General features: G+C 34.4%; 2 protein-coding genes across 6 annotated transcripts in view; one reads left to right on the forward strand and one right to left on the reverse strand.

Annotated features, from left to right (window-relative positions):
- LOC112162546 (collagen alpha-1(XIV) chain) overlaps positions 1-14,956 on the forward strand; it is a 149,787-nt gene that overhangs the window by 125,206 nt on the left and 9,625 nt on the right. For all 5 annotated transcript variants that reach the window (XM_024298342.2, XM_024298345.2, XM_036214138.1 and 2 more), the window contains 13 exons: positions 396-663; positions 941-1,105; positions 1,198-1,236; positions 2,467-2,605; positions 2,710-2,852; positions 5,534-5,643; positions 7,168-7,326; positions 8,227-8,304; positions 8,629-8,715; positions 9,027-9,080; positions 13,737-13,832; positions 13,914-13,967; positions 14,057-14,110. In XM_024298342.2, the coding sequence (XP_024154110.1) occupies positions 396-663; positions 941-1,105; positions 1,198-1,236; positions 2,467-2,605; positions 2,710-2,852; positions 5,534-5,643; positions 7,168-7,326; positions 8,227-8,304; positions 8,629-8,715; positions 9,027-9,080; positions 13,737-13,832; positions 13,914-13,967; positions 14,057-14,110 (1,446 nt within the window). The remainder of the gene's footprint in view (positions 1-395; positions 664-940; positions 1,106-1,197; positions 1,237-2,466; positions 2,606-2,709; positions 2,853-5,533; positions 5,644-7,167; positions 7,327-8,226; positions 8,305-8,628; positions 8,716-9,026; positions 9,081-13,736; positions 13,833-13,913; positions 13,968-14,056; positions 14,111-14,956) is intronic.
- On the reverse strand, positions 9,708-11,493 carry LOC118599311 (asialoglycoprotein receptor 2-like). Its single transcript, XM_036214140.1, has 5 exons — positions 11,286-11,493; positions 11,071-11,199; positions 10,875-10,999; positions 10,421-10,530; positions 9,708-10,245 (listed from the first exon to the last, which is right to left on the reverse strand). Exons 2-5 carry the CDS (start codon positions 11,126-11,128, stop codon positions 10,119-10,121), a joined length of 420 nt encoding a protein of 139 aa, XP_036070033.1. The 5' UTR covers positions 11,129-11,199; positions 11,286-11,493; the 3' UTR covers positions 9,708-10,118.

Raw genomic sequence — 14,956 nt, forward strand, 5'->3', positions numbered from 1 at the left:
AATATTCATACTTTAATAATACAGATTCAGGTCATTAGGAATCCTTAAAGTCAATCTCTAATGATGATTTTTTGAGTTTTTAACATGCATGTGTGGACAGAGCTTATCAGATTAGCTCCAGAAGCCACGCCCCCTCAGAGGAGATTTTGGAAAAAGAGGCTTTTTAGGTTGTGAGATTTTGGTTAAAAATGTCATAATTAAAACACTACTCCTTTTAATTACTTTAATAATATTAAAACGAATCAGAGGTATTTTAATTCTTCATAGATAATCTTTAGACAACCCAGCACCAAATGTTGACCACATCACTTTGTAAAATTGTAATTTCACTCAACCCAATTTTATTTTTTGTCTTCATATATATTATTCTAAAATATTCCCTCTGATCTTGTCAGGTGGCCATTGCCCAGTTCAGCGACGACGCTCGCACCGAGTTCAAGCTGAACTCGTACACCGATAAGGAGCGCCTGCTGGACGCCATCAACAAAATCTCCTACAAAGGTGGAAACACCAAGACGGGCCGAGCCATCCAGCATGTGAAGGAGAACATCTTCACCGCAGAGGGAGGAGTCAGGAGGGGCATCCCCAACGTGCTCGTCGTCCTCACTGACGGGCGATCTCAAGACGATGTCAACAAAGTGTCCAAAGAAATGCAGATGGAAGGTCAGGACTTGATCAGAAATGGATTGAAATAATTTACTTTATTCGTTTTATAGGAAAAGTGAGATTCATTATGTGTCGAGACATTTCAAGTCAACAAGGCAGCATTGTGTCCCTAAAATGAAGGGTCATTATCTTAAAATTTATGTCAAATAAAATCCTTCATTTTTATTGCATGTTTGGGAAAAAATGACCGCTAAAGTCTCGGCCACATTTCTCGTCTGGAGAGTCCCATGTTTGAGACAAAAGGTTTGTTTTTCCTCTCCGTCTTCACATAAAGGCTACATTGTGTTTGCAATTGGCTTCGCTGACGCCGACTACGGCGAGCTGGTGAGCATCGCCAGTAAACCCAGCGACAGACACGTCTTCTTTGTGGACGACTTGGACGCCTTCCAGAAGATCGAAGAGAAGCTGGTGACCTTTGTGTGCGAGGCCGCCACAGCCAGTGAGTGACCGCCAGCGCACAGCTACTCCTCTTCAGTTTAACGTTGGACACGAGCATAAATTGTTAAATGGGACTTCTTATTTTGTTTTCAGCTTGTCCTTCTGTACCCATGAGTGGCAGCACAACTCCAGGTAAACGTTTTAGAGCCATAACAGTGACAAAGCATTGACTCTACATGAGAACTGGACCGAGTGAGTGTGATGTCATCCATAAAAAATGGCTGACTTCCTGCTCCAACCTAAGGAAGCCCTTTTATTTGTGATTTGGATGCCACCATATTGGAGCCACATGTCATTAGTAAGCTGATTGGTCTGAGTTGGTCTCTAACATTACTATGGCAACCATTGTTGCCAATCAATAGTGAGCTTGTTGGAAGTCCACACCCCCATCTGTCAATCAAACACTTACTTTGGATGCTTAATGTGAGACCAACTACTTTTATTGAGGCATCTGATTGGCCAGTTTAAAACTTGAATAACTTTTATTACACAAAAAATATCCCCAAATTTTGGATAAGTAATCTACTTGGTTTCCCGGGGTCAGTAAGTCCACTTCTTATATACAGTCAATGTGTAAAAGACACAAACATTTAGAAAGTTCCCTAAAACGTAATATCATTGCTCCTTCTTCTTGCCAAAAAGATATTTGAGAGAGTTCTATAGCTGTTATTAAAACAGACTAAAGATCAGAAAAATACATTTTTCATTTTTATTAATAATCTGAAAAAAATCCCATTTATTTTAATGGACAAAAAAAGTTTTATGGATTTATTAAAGAACACTTCAATACCAAAGTCAAAATATAGATACTAAAATTGTTATTTATTATGGCTTTTTAATTTACCATGACTACATTTGCTCACAACAAAGTAGGTAAATCCAGTTTTCTTGTATTTATTTATTTATTTATTTATGTTTGAATCATTTTTATTATATAATTATGAGATTTCCAAGAGAGACACCTCCCAGAGGTGTAAAGCTGTGATAAAAATGCTTTTTGTTGTGATGCATTAAAGCCTGACTGCATCATTTTAAGATTTTTTTATTTAAGAAAAACTTCCAGTCACTTTGACTTTTTTGCTTAAATGAAGATTATTTTGCTATTAAAAATGTTCATAATATTTTATTTTTTTTTGCAAAAGACAAATTTTCTTGAAATAAGGGACTTTGTTTTATATCAGTGTACAAACACATTGTCACTAAAAACAATCAAAAAACAGGTTTCCAAATATTTTGAAATAAAAGTAACATGACTTTAAATTTTAGATGCTGGTTTTACGTTTATGATTCCATAAACTCCATTAAATCAACCTCCAGTTCTAAGTGAGGGTTTAATTTGATCTTGACATCTGTTTGTCTTAGGTTTCCGCATGATGGAGCTGTTCGGTCTTGTTGAGGACCGCTACAACAGCATCTATGGTGTTTCCATGGTACCGGGAACCTTTAATGCTTTCCCTTCTTTCCACCTGCACAGTAACGCTCTGCTGGCTCAGCCAACCAGGTGACATTTAACTCAAAAAGTTCTGCTTTGGTTTGTTCACGCTCTGAAGTCTGATGACCACAGAAGAGGTCATCTTCATGACGGGAATTGGCTGTGACTCACAGGTTCATCCATCCAGAGGGGCTTCCGTCAGACTACACCATCTCACTGCTGTTCAGACTGCTGCACGACACTCCAGAGGAGCCCTTCGCCCTCTGGGAGATCCTCAACAAAGATAACGATCCCTTGGCTGGAGTCATTCTGGACAGTGAGTGAGCAACCTCAGCCATCGGCACACAGCTGGGTTTTTAGCTTCATATATTTGTTTTTCTTTTTGTAAAAATATTTAATCAGGGGCAATATTATTTCTGAAGATGAAGTCAAATAAAACAAGCTCAGATCCTACTTTATATGTTTGTCCCAAGTGGAATAAGATCACATATTTATACAAATATATGTTATCAAATATATAATATTTTAGACTGTTTTTGCATGGTTTTGTATTTTTAACCAGAAAATATATATGAAACAAAGAAAAACAGAATATGTTGGATGATTTATTCACTTTAACCTCTAAAAAACAAGTAGACACCAATGATGGATTCACAGGTCAAAGCTTTTTTTTTAATTATCTTCTTTTGGCATATTGATGAAAAATGTAAATAAAATGACAATGTCAGTAGAGGGCAGGGACACAAAAACACTGACTTCAAGTTCCTTCTAAAAACATCTTCTTAAAATGCAGCTCAATTCAGTGATATCTTCAGCATTTTAAGATGTAGTTGGACTATGTCTCTCTAAATTAATTATCCTAACTTGACTTTAGGAGGCAGACTTAAACTTTGAATATATATTTTAGTTGAAGAAGTAATAATAGATATAGGATGGAAGCTGTAAAGGATCTACCCTGCTTTTTGTTCCTTTTTTCTGTTTATTATCATGACAAAAAACATTTTCTTTAGTTCTAATATAGTATATGTCATTATCAAGCAAGGCGTCAAAAAGTTTTTTTTCTTGTGATAATGAGATATTAGATGTCATTATCACAACAAAAAAGGTTTTCCTTTTGATAATACGATAGTAGATGTTGCTATCACAAGATATTTTTTTTCTTGTGTCATCATGAAAAAACACATTTTTATGTGATAAAGAGATAAGAGAAGGTGTTATCACAAGAAAACACATTTTCTCTTGTGATAATGAGATAGTAGATGTCAATATCACAAGAAAACAAGTTTTTTGTTTTGTAATTATGAAATTAGAGACGTCACTATCACGACAAAACCCGTTTTTCACCCCTAGTGAGTTAGTAGATGTTGTCATTATGAGAATTTTTTTTTGTGATAATGAGATAAGATGTATCATTATCACAAGAAAACATGTTTTTTTTCTCGTGATAATGAGATAGTAAATGTCGTTATCTTGAGAAAAATGTTTTTTGGTGATGACAAGATAGTAGGTGTCACCATCACAAGAATTTATTTTTTGTTTGTGATAACAAGATCATATATGTGGTTATCACAAGAAAACGCTTTTGCGATAATGAGATAGTAGATGGCATTATCACGAGAAAATTAGTTTTTTGTGATTATGAAATCAGAGATGTCATCATCACGACAAACCTATTTTTTTCCCTCCAATGAGTTAGTAGATGTTGTCATCATGAGAAAAAAAGTTTTTTTTTGTGATAATGATACAAGAGGTGTCATTATCACGAGAATACATGATTATTTCTTGTGATAACAGGATAGTAAATGTCGTTATCTTGAGAAAACTTGTTTTTTGGTGATGACAAGACAGTAGGTCTCATGATCACAAGAATTTTTTTTTCGTTTGTGATAACAAGATCATATATGTCGTTATCACAAGAAAACGTTTTTGTGATAATGAGATAGTAGATGTCATTATCACGAGAAAACAAGTTTTTTTGTGATTATGAAATCAGAGATGTCACCATCACAACAAAACACGTTTTTTTTTTCCCCTTCTAATATGAGTTAGTAGATGTTGTCATCATGATAAAACAAGTTTTTTTGTGATAATGAGATAAGAGGTGTCATCATCACGAGAAAACATTTATTTCTTGTGATAAAGAGATAGTAAATGTCGTTATCTTGAGAAAACTTGTTTTATTGTGATGACAAGATAGTAGATGACGTCACAAGAAAACTATATTGGTTTAATGCAAAAACAGTCAAAAATAAAGCAACGTATGTCTTTTGCGGCTTCTGTAATGCAGCGGTAAAAATTCTCAGAGTAATTTTCAACACATTTTCTGCAAATAACCGTTTTTTTCACTATCTGCAGACTTTTTATTGACTCTTCTCTATTCATGTAGTTAAATTTTTATAGGAAATGGCAGTCTACACTTTTTGTCATATTCGGAGTAAAAAGGTTGGGTAAGCAAAATTTGCAAGAATGTCCTAAAATTACTGCTTAGTTTAGAGTCTACTCTTTGTGAAGACAGCAAGTGCTCTTTATTTATAAGCTTCAGCAGAAAGCTCAGCACTTATTGTGGAACGTAAAAAAAAAGACCCAGCTTTCCTGCCAAGAACAAGATTACATAGAGAAGTTAATATAAGCTTCATCAGGCCACTGGGAGTTGATAAAGTCATCCTCCAATCTCTGAACAAACATTTTTTAATCCTCAATCTAATAATCAAACAGCAGCAGGACATCTTATAATTGTGTCTGAATCTTCATTAGTTCTGCTTCAAGTTGTACAGTTCTTCAGTTTTCTCTAAAAGGATAGTAATGAGGAGGTTGTCCTGAGGTGAAGATGATAATGATGAAAATGAAGAAGCAGATCCATCAGTTCTAATGCTTAGAAATGTGTTTTTGTGTTTTATTGTGTGTACATATTAACTTAAGCTTAATATTGATTGTGTTTTTGATTTTTGTGTATATTTGAGTGTTAATTGTTCAATATTTATGGTTCTTCTTTTACAGATGGAGGAAAAACTTTAACTTTTTTTAACAACGACTACAAAGGGGTTTTCCAGACGGTCACTTTTGAGGGACCAGAGATCAAAAAGCTTTTCTTTGGCAGCTTCCACAAGGTCAGAGTCTCAGCTTTGCTCTTTTTATTTGCTGAGTAATTCAGTTAATATCCTTTTGCTTTAGGATATATATACAGACGTGGACAAAATTGTTGGTACCCCTCAGTTAAAGAAGGACAAACCCACAATTCAAACTTCATTCATTCTGTAGAAACCTCATCTGACTTTACTTGAGTCTTCCTCTGTTTGATGTTGACTCTGCGCTGCGGTTGGAGACCCACCGGCTGGTTGCAGCTGAGTCATGCTCCAAGCCTGAACCTGCTGGTGTCGTGTTGGGTTATAGTCTGTGCTGTGCGAGTGCCGAGGGACCTGCTGTCTGATCTGCAGTCACTTCTGTCTGCTGGCTGTCAGCCGAGCTTATCCTGCTCACCTCTTCACCTTTTGTGCTGTCATGTCTACCTGCGTCTTCATACACGGAGGATTTGATAGTCCTGGTAGAGCAGAACCTCGTAAATCTGGGCTGCATCTTCAGAGATTAAAGATCAGAGATTACTGCTAAGGTCAACTTTGACTGACAGTTGACCTACCTGAAACTTTGAAGGAGTTCATTAAAACTTACAGAATTAGTTTCAAATTGATAAAACGGTTATTAAGAGTAGTTCTATAAAACACAACCTTTGATGAAGAGCTGTTGCATCACTTTTAACTTTTCTGACAAGATCTGGTGCTGGAAATTCATTAGAGACCACTCATATATAATTTTGTGCAAAGATGAGTATATTGTGGCAGCTTTGCCCCAATAAAACATTGATTATCACTTTAAGAAATTCTAAAAGTAAACACATTTCCTGGTGAATCCAGAAGCTAAAGTTTGTTTATCTCTATTAAACTTTAATGAAAATTAGGAGCAGATCAAATAATGAAAAATCTTGATTTAGTCTCTCATTAAGGATTTCGTTACCCAAAAATCTAGAAATCTGCAAAGGAACTACAACTTTAGAGTGAGAATCAGAGCAAAGTTTTAATGTGAACCCGTGAGACCTGACGCAACACATCAGTATTCCTGTGCTCATGTCTGCAGTCTGCTTGGGGTTTGGAGGGGATGAGCACAATAACTGAAGGAAAGATGGAATAATCAGATGATAATATTTGGAATCTAGATTATTTTAGCCTGCATGATTTGTCATTTTTTACTGGAAGACTTTTTACAGTTTTCTGAGGTTTTTAAAACACTAAAGTTTTGAAATAACTATTTTTTTTTAAACAAAAAACGTTTTTATTTTTTTTTGTCTATTATTCATGTGTCAAGCCCCCAAAAAGTCAGTTTAGGCAGCATTTGACCAGCAGAGGGCGCTGTCCTTCCACTGTTTTAACCTCACAAGCCTTTTGTCTGGGTGTTATCTGCATTTATCTCCTTTAACAATATATTTTTTACTGATAAATAGTTATAGCAAAACAAAATTATCGATGTATGATCTATTATCTTTGGCTGTTATATTTAATATTTATTCAGGTTTTAGTACAAAAAAAAAAAAAACTTGAACTAAAGTGACATTTTGTCTTTTTTTTTAACTTTACATCCAGCTTCATGTCGCAATTAGCAAGACAAGTGCCAAAGTGTTTGTGGACTGCAAGATGGTGGCGGAGAAAGCCATCAATGCAGCAGGAAACATCACCACAGACGGACTGGAGGTTCTGGGCAGGATGGTCCGCTCCAGAGCCAACAAGGACAACTCTGCACCGGTCAGAAAAAAGCTCCCACTTTTCAGTTTGTGTACAGAAAAGCAAAAGAGGTTTTACTTGCCTGGAAGTATGTAAGGTGTAGTTTTTTGTCACAAAGTTTTCTACAGAAGAAATGATGATGAAGAACTGCTGTGAAAACAGGTTGAATGTAGAAGTATTTTATTCTGAAAATTCTAGCAGTTATGGGACATTACTCTTATTCAATCAAAGGATGAAAGTCACCTTTACCAATTAAAACTGTTCAGCAATTTTGTTTCCAATTCAGCTTTCACTGAATTATAGAAGAACTCCTGAATCATTTTATTTTTAAATTTTAATGTTGAATTTTGAATTATAGTTTGAATTTAATTTATTATTTTTATTATTATTATTTTTTCCTATTTTTCCTTGATTTAATCCCTGACATTTAACTTTGCGTTTCTTGGAAATTTTACATTAAATGTATTCTTTTTTTGAATTGCTTTATATCTATCATTTGTAATTTAAAAAAAAAAAAGTTTCATCAGAGTTTGATATCTTAAGGGTTTAGTGAAAATAAAGAATATATATATTTTTTAATAGCTTGGATCTAAAAATGTTCACCCACTCTTATCAAGTTTGGTTTAGCATTCTGTTAAAATGAAATCATTCTTTGAAAAAATTGGTTTAAATGTTTCTGTTTTCTTTTTTCAAAGTGACTATTTGCACATAATTTCCTAAGTAAACTCTTTTTCTGTCCACACGGATCTGGAGGCTCCATTTAGCCTTGGATGCACCTAAAATACCTTCAATGTGCATCTTTGCTGCACGTATTATGCGTGTCCAACATGTATTTCCATCCGTTTCTGTGCTTGTTTGCACGTAAATTCATGTGATTAACATCAGTGTTTTTTTGTGTGTTTGTTTAATCTCCTGGTGCAGTTTCAGCTGCAGAACTTTGACATCGTCTGCAGCACATCCTGGGCCAGCAGAGATAAGTGCTGTGAACTTCCTGGTCTGGTAAGATCAGAACTCAATGTTATTTGCTGTATTTTTTTAGTACTTTTCACATCTGTTAAAGCAACACAACTCAGTTATTTAAACTTTAAAACTCCTGATGATGTTTTATTCATCTCAGTCCTTATGAGTTCTGATTAAATCAATTTAAAAAGCAGCTTTTGGGGATTTTTATTGCAATTACTCAATGAAATGCATCTTTTCCTTGAGAGTTTTTGCTAAAATTGTTCACATTTATCCTGTAATTTTGACTCAAATCTGTTATTCTGTCATGTTTTCATCATTTCATCCTATCTTTGTCATTTGCATCGTGCTGTGGTCATCCAGAGGAAGGAGGTAGAGTGTCCGGCCTTGCCCAAAGCCTGTACCTGCACACAGGACAGTAAAGGCCCCCCCGGCCCTCCTGGAGTACCAGTGAGCCACACACAAATATAGTATAATACCCAGTACAGCTGCATTCATCATGACTGTGTACATTTTCTTCCCTTGAAGAGTTCAAACATCAGATTTGAAGTAGAGTTTCTATATGTTAATACATTTCGAATTCATTTTTTAAATTTTTTGGTCGTTTTTTAAGAAACACAAAATCCCATCAATCATCTTGTCACTTTAAACGGGTAAATCTCCTCCTCAACTCTCCATCATAATGCGCATTAGTGTCTGTTGTAAGGTTTTCTGCAGATCATTTTGTTCGTGTTGTGCCTAAAATAATGTCATTCTTTTAGGGCGGTCCTGGAATCAGAGGAGCCCGAGGCGACCGCGGAGAGCCAGGTCCTGTGGTAAGATCCAAAAACATAACCTGGAGAGTGTCTTGATTGATGGATTTCATCCATATCTGTGTAAAAATGCATTGATTTCAGCTTTTAAAGCAGACTTTTGTTGTAAAGGTTTCCCACAGGATAAAAACAGGATTGGAGGATGGTGAGCTCATCTAATTTAAGGTTCATAAGGTTGTCCAATATTTTATCACTTAACAAAAATAATGACTTTTTACGACAATAAATGTTTTTTCTGGTACTTTCAAACCAATCTCCTACTCTAGTGTACAATCCATCTTTTAAGCTACTTTAATGGATCTGGTTTGGTTTAAATATCTGAATAATTTCTAAGAAGATTGTCAGAACTTTGATTTTATGGAGAAAAACATTAAATATTTTCAAAATAATCCTGTTTCCTTTTCCCCATCTTCACTCTTCAGTTAATTCATTCTGAGGTAAAAGAATATTTAAGGAAAGCTCATATTTGTTGTGTCAATATAAAAAAACACTTCTAATAAAAAACAGGAATTGAAAAAAAAAATGTTTTTTTGAACCAATAAATCATGTGAAGCAAAAAAAGAAACATTAAATGTTATTTTTTATTGTTTACTCATAATTTATTTCACCATTTCAAAAGTCTCATAGCAAAAAAACGACATTTTGTAAATATTTGTGTATATAATAATTTTAGGTGGCTACTGGTAATGAAGCTTTTTTAAAAAGAGTGATAAAAAAAAGTTGTGATGCGTTCAAGATCTATGATCAACATATTTTTTGTTCTGTTTAACAGGATTAAAACAGCGATAATTTCTGACACTTTTGTCTTTTATTGTGAACAAACATGCACAAAAATCAGTTCAGTTCTATTGAAACAAGTTATGTTATATTCATTTAAACAAATTAGGGTTGGATTTAGTATGAAATCGTTTTAAAATAGAAAATATATATATATATTTTTACTTTTTTCTCAAGAAGATCCTTTAAGCTGTAACATTGTTTCAGTTTTGTTTTATGATTTGGTTTGTTTTAATCGTTGTTTTCAATGCTTCTAAAGAGGACTCAGCAGATGAGCTTCTCGCAGATCCAGTGTTTGGATCCGTTTTGGGCGTGATCCCAGTGTCCCTGAAGGTCAATGAACGCCTTGGATTCCACTCCGGGGAATGCGTTTACATTTGTTTTCCAGCCACTAGTAAAGAAAACACATATAGTGGCATCAAATAAATACAAATAAAAATCATTTTCAAACCGAAGAACAAAAATCTGATCAAAATTGTTAAAATTTGGACTCTGACAGTCATCTGAGGATGGACTGAAGTTGTTTATGTCATCAGTTTACAAAATAATAATTGAAAACTTCTTACTGATGTTGCATTGGGGATTCATCGACCCATTTCCACTCATATTTCCAGCCCTTTACTCCCATTAGACCGATCCAGGATTCTCCAAATCTTTCCAGTTTACTGACAAAATCCTACGAGAATTATCGTCTTTGTTATTTATTTATCAGTTAATCCTGATTCAATGCAACCATTTGATCAAAAAGAAAAAAATAGAAACTCTGAAATCCACATTTATTAAGAAATACTTTGTTTAAAATTGTCTGCTTGGAAAGACTATTATTATACACTTCATAAGTATAATATTGGGAGGACAAACATTTTCTAAACAACTAAGCAAAACTACACGTCTAGAAACTGATCTACTCAACAAAGTTACACCCTTCTTCTGTTTTTAGATGCGTTTGACTTCATTTTCCCCATAACCATCATTAAATTGAATTTATAACACAAGGTAGTCCATGAAATCGACACTTACTTGCTTTGGTGGTTTATTTATGATAGCCAGAGTGCTGTTTCTCCTCTTGCAGTCATCTCTGCTTTCTGTCCAGTTTTTCTTCTCCGCCGAAACATAGAAACAGAAGCATCCAGATCGCGTCCACCCTTTTAGAAAAACTTTTTTTGTAATTCAAGACCTTAAAATGTACTTTCATTTTGGTTTGTTTTTTTCCTACTTGTTATTTTGTTTTGCTCCTGGCCAGTCTCTTTAATCAAGCAGTAACCGTGTCTCATCTCATCCAGAGCTTTTTTCGTTTCCTCCAACTCTGTCTCCAGCTGCTTTTCGTTCACAACGGCGGCGATGTCTAAAGGCCAAACAAAAGATAAACTAGTTTAAAAAAGAATAAAGTTTTTCTTTAAACCACAGCCTTAGAGAAAGGAAGGTCCTCACAGAGTTTTAGCAGAACGCCGAACCAGATCAGCAGTAACAAACAGAGAACTCCCAGAGAAGTGCTGACAGTCCTGCAAAGGTTTCTTTGTTTGGACGGAGGGTTCCTGTCGGTGTGAGTTCCTGCAAGAAAGAACTAAAGTCAAGGACAAAACACACATTTGATATCTGACAAGAGATAGTAGAAAGATGGTTTCTGTCAAACTCAGAATTATTCATAATTGGTGAACTTTTAGTTTAAAACGTGAGATAGTGAGCATCATCTTAGGAGACACCAGTTAGTTAATAAAATAATTGGGCATTTTGTGGTACAAGATTCAAATTTGGTGTAAATGTAGCGTAAAAACATTTCAATTATTGTTATACTGTTCATTTTAATCGTATTTTATTTCTACTTCATTGTTTAACTGTATATGTTTTCTTGTGTCGATGCCTTTCAGCCCAGTTCTCCCTTAAAAACAAATCTAATTCAATCGGATGTCCTGGTAAAATAAAGCTTAAATAAAAATGTTAAAAAAATATTTCAGAAAAACGTGTTACCCAGGAGAAAATCAAAGATTATATATGCTATGTAAACATTATATATTTTTGTAACAGTTAAGCGTATGGCCGCCATCTTTACAAATGGCCGCCATTTTGGATTTTTTTCAAGGCTAACGTGCTTTTCTGAAGGGCGGGATCCTGTAAAAGATGAAATATTGGATATATCATCAAAAGATCTGTAATTTAATATATTTAAAAATATTTTTTTATCAAATTAGATTTTTAAGTTGAGTAGATCATCAAATCAAAATTTTAATTTGATGAAAACTAATGATTTTAAATATAAAAATAACAGAACCTTTGATATATGATCCAATGTTTCCCAATTTAAGTTTACGTTCATTATAAATGTGGTTCTTGCACCACAAGTTGCACTGTTTGTCTAAAATGTCAACCTCCGCTATATCTGTCATTTCCAATCATAAAGGAAATCGCTAGTTGAAAAAAAAAAAAACGGTCATGCAGTTCAAGACTTTAAAAGACTCAAAAAGGAGGATCTAGAGGACATTTTGCTGCTCAGCAGAGCAGTTTCTTCAATCTACTCAGTCCACTTGAAGAGAAAAATCCAGAAAACCAGAAACAAAGCTTAAGTTATGACTTTCACCCCAATTGGGTTTTAAGTCAACGAGCAGCTGGACTGAACAAAAACATGCAAATACATCTAACATAAAGGGCAAGAAAGTAAAAAAAAGAGACTGAAAGATCAGTGAATTGAAATAAACTTGTGATATTCTATCATCTTTAACATTTTTTAAATGATGAATTTACTAATAAATCTTTGAAAAAGAAAACAAAAACAACCCTTAAGTATATATTACTTTATGATTGAAAAAAATTTCAATTTGTGAAAATCAAAAATTTCTTAAAACTAAAGTCTGGATGAAATATTTGCTTTAAAATATGTATTTAATATCGACGGTTCTTATCTTTAATCCGTCTTAAATGTAAAAGTACCTCCATTTTGCACTAAAGAATATCTGTGGCGGCCGATCAAACCGTCTTCGCTCTCGTAGATGTCGACAGTCCTCTCCACTCGTCCTCTGCCGCCGTCTTCTTCTTCTTTGCTGTGTCGCGCAGTCATCACAACATTTGGCTCCTCGTAGATGTTGGAAAGCATCCTGAAAGCTGCCGTTTAACGTAGGATTTTATGTGATTATAGAGGAAATCAAATATTACCAGCTTTTTTATTAAGTTTCTGATTAAGTTTGAGCAGGAAGTACACAGAAAGTTTAAGACAGAGATAAAAGCTTCTGACGTTTCACATCTTGCTAAACAATATTTTTTTTTTTTTGCCAAATTAGAAATAATACCTTAAAAAGCCTTCAAAAAGTCTGAATTTAGATTTCTAAGTCTTAAGAATTATGCTCTGCAAAACTTCTCCATTTTATATTTCTTTTAAGAAAAAATATAGATTTTCTACCACAATTATTATGCAACAATTTGTTGAATTTAAAAAAAGAGAAGCGTCCTAAAGCGTCACGACAGGCCACAAACAACAAGATAAGAAGCTACAGAGGTCTGAACATGAAATGGGACTAAATCAGTAAATGAATTAAATGAGAGATAGACTTAGAAATTGGTCTAAATGTTTTTTTATGCATATAGCCTTAAAAAGTCTTTAATTTAACTTAAAGAAACTTGTATAACTGATATTTTATGTTAAAAAAATGTGTAATTGACACATTTACATGATAAAAAAAGTTATAGAAAATATAGTGCTTTTCACATTTTTGTGTCTTGACCTTCTTTTTTTAAAATACATTTTGTTAGTTTATTGTGTTTTTTATGTTTCTTTTATTCTTATATGATGTGAATTAAATTGTGAGAAGTCCAAACATTTTTTTTTTCATTTATTATTTCACTATAACTTCAAATTCACCTTTTCATCTTTTTTCCTTCTGTTTTCTAAAGGGTCCTGCTGGTGCTGTCGGGGATATGGGCGCCCAAGGACCCCAAGGACCTCCGGGGCCTCAGGGACCCAGTGGACGCTCCATTATCGGACCCCCAGTAGGACTCTCTAAGTTCTCAGTTGTCTCTCTTTTGGTCATGTTTTTAATGAAAGAGGGCCTTTATGTTTGTCTATTGTAGGGCGCCCCAGGAGAGAGAGGCCAGAAAGGGGATCCAGGACAACAAGGGCAACAAGTGATTCATCTTTATGACTCACAACGTGTAATCTGAAAATATAAATATAAAATGTTAAGATTTTTTGTTTTTCTCTTGCAATGTTTCAGGGAATTCCTGGAAGACCTGGAGGACCAGGAAGGGAAGGACCTCCAGGACCCAGAGTGAGTCAAAACTTTAAAAGTCACTTATTCAAACAGTGACAATCATTTAGTGCTTCCCTAAAGAGTGGATGTTATCCTTCATTCTGATCACTTAAGACTGAATCCTCAGAAATAGTCAAAAACATTAGCATGTTGCTAAAATAGAAGTTAAACTCTAAATTAGCCTAAAAACACCAGTAGATAACAAAATAGTAAAAAAGGTTAGCCTATTGCTAAAATATTGACTACAAATTAGCATAAAAAAAACTCATTAGAGGCCAAATTAGCCAATAAAAGCTAGCTCTTTGCTCAATTTCTAGCTTGACTCCAAAATAGCCTAAAATTCCTTAGTAAACTAAATGAGTCAAAAATGTTAGCATGTTGCTAAAATAGAAGCTAAATTGTAAATTATCATTTAAAAACTTGAGTAGATAACAAATTAGCTGAAAACATCAGCATTTTGTTAAAATAAACTCCAAATTAGCATAAAACAAATCACTAAATTAGTCAAAAGCGTTAGCATGTTGCTAAAATAGGAGCTAAACTCTAAATTAGCCTAAAAACCCCCGTAGACAACAAGCTAGCAAAAAACGTTAGCATGTGGCTAAAACAGAAGCTAAACTCCACATTTTTCCAAAGTTACTATTTTATTTTTTCTTTAGCCGGAGAGCCACCATGGAGGGGTAAAAGAGCCACATGTGGCTTTGGAGCCGCTGGTTGCAAACCCCTGTTGTAGACAAATAGATCCATGAACGTCTTTGTTTTCCTCTTCTAAGCTCGGATTGAATCTGCTCCAGTATTTCTGTTGGCTTGGGAGTGTGAGGTGCTGTAAGCTAGCAGGAGAGAGTGTAAACAAAAGGATGATGG

The sequence above is a fragment of the Oryzias melastigma genome, linkage group LG11 (assembly GCF_002922805.2).
Source record: "Oryzias melastigma strain HK-1 linkage group LG11, ASM292280v2, whole genome shotgun sequence".
Taxonomy (NCBI): Eukaryota; Metazoa; Chordata; class Actinopteri; order Beloniformes; family Adrianichthyidae; genus Oryzias; species Oryzias melastigma.

Bases quoted from the DNA above. Each gene is read 5' to 3' on its own strand.
- LOC118599311 (XM_036214140.1), bottom strand. From the start codon at position 11,128: ATGAGACACGGTTACTGCTTGATTAAAGAGACTGGCCAGGAGCAAAAC. The intron at 10,531-10,874 runs GTAAGTGTCGAT...TAATTCTCGTAG, and splicing joins TAAATAAACCACCAAAGCAA to GATTTTGTCAGTAAACTGGA. The intron at 10,246-10,420 runs GTAAGAAGTTTT...TTTCTTTACTAG, and splicing joins GAATCCCCAATGCAACATCA to TGGCTGGAAAACAAATGTAA.